The 6,255-nt window shown below is 46.2% G+C and overlaps 1 protein-coding gene across 1 annotated transcript in view; it reads right to left on the reverse strand.

Annotated features, from left to right (window-relative positions):
- Window positions 1-5,983, reverse strand: part of Pspc1 (paraspeckle component 1) — a 57,135-nt gene extending 51,152 nt beyond the window's left edge. The window contains exons 1-2 of the mRNA XM_051143180.1: window positions 5,423-5,983; window positions 458-759 (exon numbers count right to left, since the gene is read on the reverse strand). Coding sequence (XP_050999137.1) covers window positions 458-759; window positions 5,423-5,785 — 665 coding nt within the window. The 5' untranslated portion in view covers window positions 5,786-5,983. The remainder of the gene's footprint in view (window positions 1-457; window positions 760-5,422) is intronic.
- Window positions 5,984-6,255: the final 272 nt, after the last annotated feature.

Consider the following 6,255-nt stretch of genomic DNA (forward strand, 5'->3'; position numbering starts at 1 on the left):
ATACATGCAGGCAGAACACTGTATACTTAATAAATACATTTTTTTTTTTTTTTTTGAGACAGGGTTTCTCTGTGTAGTCTTGGTTGTCCTGGACTCGCTTTGTAGACCAGGCTGGCCTCGAACTCACAGTGATCTGCCTGCCTCTGCCTCCCGAGTGCTGGGGTTAAAGGCGTGCGCCACCACGCCCGGCTCTATAAATACATTTTAAGAAAAAAGAAAAAAGAAAAAATTTAGCTCAGCTGCGCATGGTAGCACAGGCCTGTAATTCTAGCACTCTGTGAGGCAGAGGCAGACGGATCTCTGAGTTTGAGGCCACCCTGTCTCCATAGCAAGCTCTGGGCCACCCAGAGCTAAATGTTGAGACCTTGTCTCTAAACAAACAAACATGCAAACAACAGAATTCCAAACAGACAAATCCATATTTAACTGGAGAGAGGACAAGAGAGGTAAAACTTACGTAGTTAGCAAGAACGCCCCGTCACCACATCTCTCCAGAGCCTTTCGTGCAGGAGGTTTCGCTGCAAATTCCACAAAACCTTTTCCTGTAGCTCTACCACGATCATCCACAACCACAACAGCTTTCTCTACGGGACCAAACTGGGAAAATGCTTGCTCTAGCAGCTCATTGGAAACAACTGGAGAAAGGTTCTTGACTGTTAGGGCTGCTCCATGTGTAGCAAAGCGAATTCGGAGAGGTCTGCTCTTCAGTATGGTGCCATCCAGCTCTGCTTTTGCAATTTCAGCCAGTGTTCTGGATTCCTTTATAGGAGGAAAAGTCGTTTTTTAAAAGCCGAATAACAAAAAAATTGCAATAGTGGTTTGGCTCTAAGGAGGAAACTAGATAACACTGGGAAACAGATAATAAGGTCTCTTTAACTTTGGCATTACATGCTTTTACTATGTAACAGAAAAAGATGTGGTGGACCCACACCTGTAAATCCCAGCACTCAGGAGGCAGAGGCAGGTGGGTCTCTGTGAGTTCAAGGCCAGCCTGGTCTACAAAGCAAGTCCAAGACAGCCAAGGCTACACAGAGAGACCATGTCTTGAAAAACAAAAACAAACAAAAAGACTTCTAGAGGAGGGCATTGGTAACAACTATAACCTCAACAGTATGAAGCCTAGCTACACACCCACCGTCTCCCTTTAAAAGGGGAGGTGGGAAGCCAGGCGTGGTGGCACACGCCTTTAATCCCAGCACTTGGGAGACAGAGGCAAATGGATCGCTGAATTCAAGGACACCCTGGTCTACAAAAGGAGTCCAGGACAGCTAAGGCTACACAGAGAAACCCTGTCTTTTTTTTTTTTTTTTTTGGTTTTTCGAGACAGTGTCTCTCTGTATAGCCTTGGCTGTCCCGGACTCGCTTTGTAGACCAGGCTGACCTCGAACTCACAGCAATCCACCTGCCTCTGCCTCCAGAGTGCTGGGATTAAAGGCGTGCGCCACCACGCCCAGCTTCCTGTCTTGGGAAATAAAAAAAAAAAAAAAGAGGAAGTGGGAAACCTGCAAACAGAACCAGGTGAAATTAATTCCAGCGTTTTACAGCAATTCTATCATCAATACTTACTAACTAATACTAATACCTATATTCACATCTAGTATACAATCATACATATTTCCCATTGAAAAAATAATTGCACAATATTTAGAATGTATAAATTTACCTGCTATTTACAGAACTCAGATTATACTGTAAAATTACCTTTAAAAAAAAAATCACATTTTTGTAAGCTAACTCCTAGTCTCCAATTAATAGGTCTTTCTATTCCTATGCAAAAATTTTGGGTACCAGATTTACAGACAGACAGACAGACACACACCCTTTTTTTCCCTCTCTCTTTCAGATTCTCTCTACTTAGTCCTAGTTGTCCTGAAACTTGTTAAATAAACCAAACTAGCCTGAAACTAACAGAGATCCTCCTGTCTCTGCCTCCTCAGAGCTAGGATTAAAAGTGTATGCCAACACAATGTATAGGAGTGTATCCTACAGGAGACAAGAGCAGCCTGTTCATTTCCTACTTTATAATCGAGAAATTTTTCTTTTCTCTCGCTTTCTTTTTTTTTTTTTCAAGACAAGGTTTCTTTGTGGAGCTTTGGCTGTACCAAAACTAGTTCTACAGACCAGGTTAGCCTAGAACTCACGAAGATCCATCTGCCCCAACTCTTGAGTGCTGGGATAAAAAATGTGTTACCACTGCCAAGACAAAAATTTGTCTTAAATGAGAGGAAGCCGGCTTACACTTGCAATTCCCGTGCCCAAGAGACTAAGCTGCCAGAAGATGAGGGCTAACTTAGGCTATGTAATGAGCTATTGTCCAACCTGGGCTACAGATTGAGACTCTTATCTCAAAATTACATATGGACAGCCCATTGTGGTGAAACAAACTTTTAATTCCTGAGTCTCAAGAGACAAAAGTAGATGGGTCTGTGGAATTGAAGCCAAGCTAGTCTACAAAGAGGGTTCTATGCCAGCCAGAGCTGCAGAGATCCTGTCTCCATAAGACAAGCAGTTTCTCTACATCTAAAATACAGCAAATGTATTTAAGGCTGGAGAGATGGCATAGTGGTTAACAGCACTGGCTGCTCTTCCAAAAGACCCTGTTTCAATTCCCAGCACTCATATGGCAGTTCACAACTGTAAGTAACTCTAGTTCCAGGGAGTCCAAAGCATGGTTCTGACACACATGCAGGCAAAACACCCATAAACTTGTAAAAATAATTATTAAATGATATGTTTTCTAAGTAAATGTGTTTACATTTTAAATATGTACTAAATATTTAACAATTCTAAAAAGATTTCCCTGTCTCACTAGTACTTTCCATTTATTCTTATCTTCAAGTATATTTAATTATCTGTCCTAAAAATATAACCAGTTAAAATCAATTTCTCTATATATTGAATCCACATCAAGCGGGCTGGAGATGACCCCAGAGGACCTGGGTTCAATTCCTAGGACCCACATGGCAGCTCACAACTGTCTGTAACTCCAGATCCTGTGGATGACACCCTCACACAGACATACATGTAGGCAAAATACCAATGCACATTAAAAAATAATTTAAATCCACATCAAGAACAAAAAAATTGCCGGGCATGGTAGCACATGCCTTCAATCCAAGCACTTGGGAGGCAGAGTTCGAGGCCAGCCTGGTCTACAAAGTAAATCCAGGACAGCCAGGGCTGTTACACAAAGAAACCCTGTCTTGAAAAAACAAAAACAATAGTTTTTTAAGACTATTATTTTGGCTGGAGAGATGCCTCAGCGGTAAGAGCACTGGCTGCTCTTCTAGAGGAACCGAGTTCAATTCCCAGCAACCACATGGTGGCTCAGAACCATCTATGTGATGTACATGCAGATAGAGCACTCATATGCATAAATCTTTTTAAAAAACAAAACAAAAAATGACTTCATTTTTTTATGTATGAGTGCTCTACATGCATATACGCTTGCATGCCAGAAGAGGGCATCAAATGTATAGATGGTTGTGAACCAATGTGGTTGCTGGGAAGAGCAGACAGTGAGGGCTCTTGAGCCATCTCTCCAGCCCCAACAACAAAATTTTGGAAGTCAAGAATCTCACCCATGAGTGGTGACACACAACGTTTATCCCAGAACTCGGGAGGCAGAGGCAGGAAGATCTCTGTGAGTTCGAAGACAGCCAGGGCTACACTGAGAAACCCTATCTCAAAAGATCCAAAGGGGGTAGGGGAGAGAGAATCTCCCTAGATGGGCTACACAGAGGATGATCATCTGTACATGTGCTGCTCTTGCAGGATGATCATCTGTACATGTGCTGCTCTTGCAGGATGATCATCTCTACATGTGCTGCTCTTACAAAAGAACTCACAGTCAGTTGGTTGCATCCATGACAGGCACTCCACATTGACCTATAACTCAAGTTTCAGTGGCATCCTACCCTTCTAGCCTTTGGCCTCAGAGTACAGACACTCATGTTCATATACCAACACACAGACACATATGCACAAATAAAAATAAAACAAAAAATTTTTAAATTAAAAACAATCGTTCCAATAGAAAGCTTCCACAAGCCCTCTCAGTAGGTGTGTCTGTAATTCCAATACACACAAGACCAAAATCAGACGACTGTGAGTTCCAGGACAGCCTGCGATAAATACTGAGGCTGTCTCAAAACTGATAGAAAGGTCATGCAAACTACAATTAACATATCAGATAAAAACTGGCGGTGACACACGCCTTTAACCCTGGCACTCAGGAGACAGAGGCAAGCCGGGCGTGGTGGTGCACGCCTGTCATCCCAGCACTCGGGAGGCAGAGGCAGGCGGATCGCTGTGAGTTTGAGGCCAGCCTGGTCTACAAAGCGAGTCCAGGACAGCCAAGGCTACACAGAGAAACCCTGTCTCAAAAAAAAAAAAAAAAAAAAAAAGAAAAGAAAAGAAAAAAAGAAAAAGAAAAAAAAAGACAGAGGCAGGCAGATCTCTGAATTCTGGCAGCCTGGTCTACAGAGTAAGTTCCAGGACAGCAAAGGCTACACGGAAAAACCATTTCTAAACAAATAAATAAATAAGCAAGCAAGCAAAAAAACAAATAAAAATTTAAACTACATATTAGATAAAGAAGTATAACTGTAAAAATATCAAAAACTTCTGTGTGTAATGTCCCTCTGTATAAATGTTCCTTTGCATCTGGGTGATGGTAGCACACGCCTTTAATCCCAGCACAAGAGGCAGAGGCAGGCGGATCGATGTGAGCTCAAGGCTAGCCTGGTCTACAAAGTGAGTCCAGGACAGCCATAGCTACAGAGAAACCCTGCCTCAAAAAAACAAAAAAACAAAACCGAAAAGAAACAAAATAAATAAACAAAGTAAAACTGCTTCAAACAGATAAACTAGGTATAATTTTTACCTAACTGGAATTTTTTTCTTTACTTAAGATGGTTTGGATAATATTTTAATGCTAGGATATGTCAAATACACCGTAGCACCCACCCTCACCCCCAATTACTGTCAGGAGTCTGCAGACCTGGGTGGCTTAAGGAAGACAGTAGGCAATGCAAAAATAGAGGGAGAGTGTCTGCTAAGATGCTGGAGATGAACCCCGGGGCCTTGAGCAGGCGAGACCAGCGTTCTGCCACTGAGCTACACACCCAGTCCTCCAACGCACAACCTCTTGGAAGCAAAGGATGATATGGACCATTCTTTTAAAGAACAAGTCCGCGTCAGGTTCCTTCCCAATTCTCCTCCGCGACTACAGTTTCGTCCGGCTGCTCGCCGGGTCCTCCTTGACCCCGCCCCCTGCGATGCCCGGGAGGGCGTGCGTGCGTGCGGGCGGGCAGGCGGGCGAGCGTTCGCGGAGCTGGCCCCCGGGCCACTAGCCCCTGGCGAGCCGAGGACGGAAACCCTGCGGCGCGAGGGCGCCGAGCCGCAGCCCCCGCAGACTCACCAGGCGGATGAAGCCGAAGCCTCGATCGCGGTTGATGAAGACCTCGCTGGGCTCGCCGTAGCGCTCGAAGAGCCGCTTGAAGTCCTCCTCCGTGATGTCGGTGGGCAGGTTCCCCACGAAGAGGCGGCAGCGCTGCGTGTATGTCTTCTCGCCCGGCTTGAGGAAACTCTTGATGTCGATGGTGAAGCCCATCTCCTCGTCCGGGTGCTCCTCGGAAGGCGCGGGTGGCGGCGCCTGCTCCCCGGCTAGCGTCAGCGCCATGGCCGCCGCCGGCTCGCTCTCGCCGGCCGCCGACTCCAGGGCGCGAAGGCGAGCCGGGTTCTTCTCTATGCGTACTTGCTTCAGGTTTCCTCTTAACATCATCTTAGCGAGTTCGCCTGGGATGCGGGATGCGGCCTAGACGTCAAGGTACACACGTCCCCGCATGTATCTATGGAAACGAAGCAAGGAAAGCCAGGTAAAGGAAGGAGGGGAACCCTACCTCCCCGCAATCACGCCCGCGGTGGCCGAACGCTCAAAATGGCGCTGCTTCCAACTGCAGTTGGAAGAGGAGACGTGCGGCCGGAGTCCCGCCCCTCCGCCACGCGCCTGCGCAAACCCCGCACCCGCGGACCGTTTGCAGGCCCTGCGCGTGCGCGCACCGTAGCGAGCAGTCCAGTCCGGTCCTAGGGACAACGCTTCCTGAGATATGGCAGACTATTGGGGGAGGGGGCTGTTTTTGTTTTTTGTTTTTTTGCAACCGGATGTATACGGATCCATGGCTGGCCTCGAGCTTTCGCTTCTCTGGCCTCAGCCCTTGGACACCCACCCAGGTCAGACACTGCATGTGCGGA

Source organism: Acomys russatus, chromosome 3 (assembly GCF_903995435.1).
Source record: "Acomys russatus chromosome 3, mAcoRus1.1, whole genome shotgun sequence".
NCBI classification, from domain to species: domain Eukaryota; kingdom Metazoa; phylum Chordata; class Mammalia; order Rodentia; family Muridae; genus Acomys; species Acomys russatus.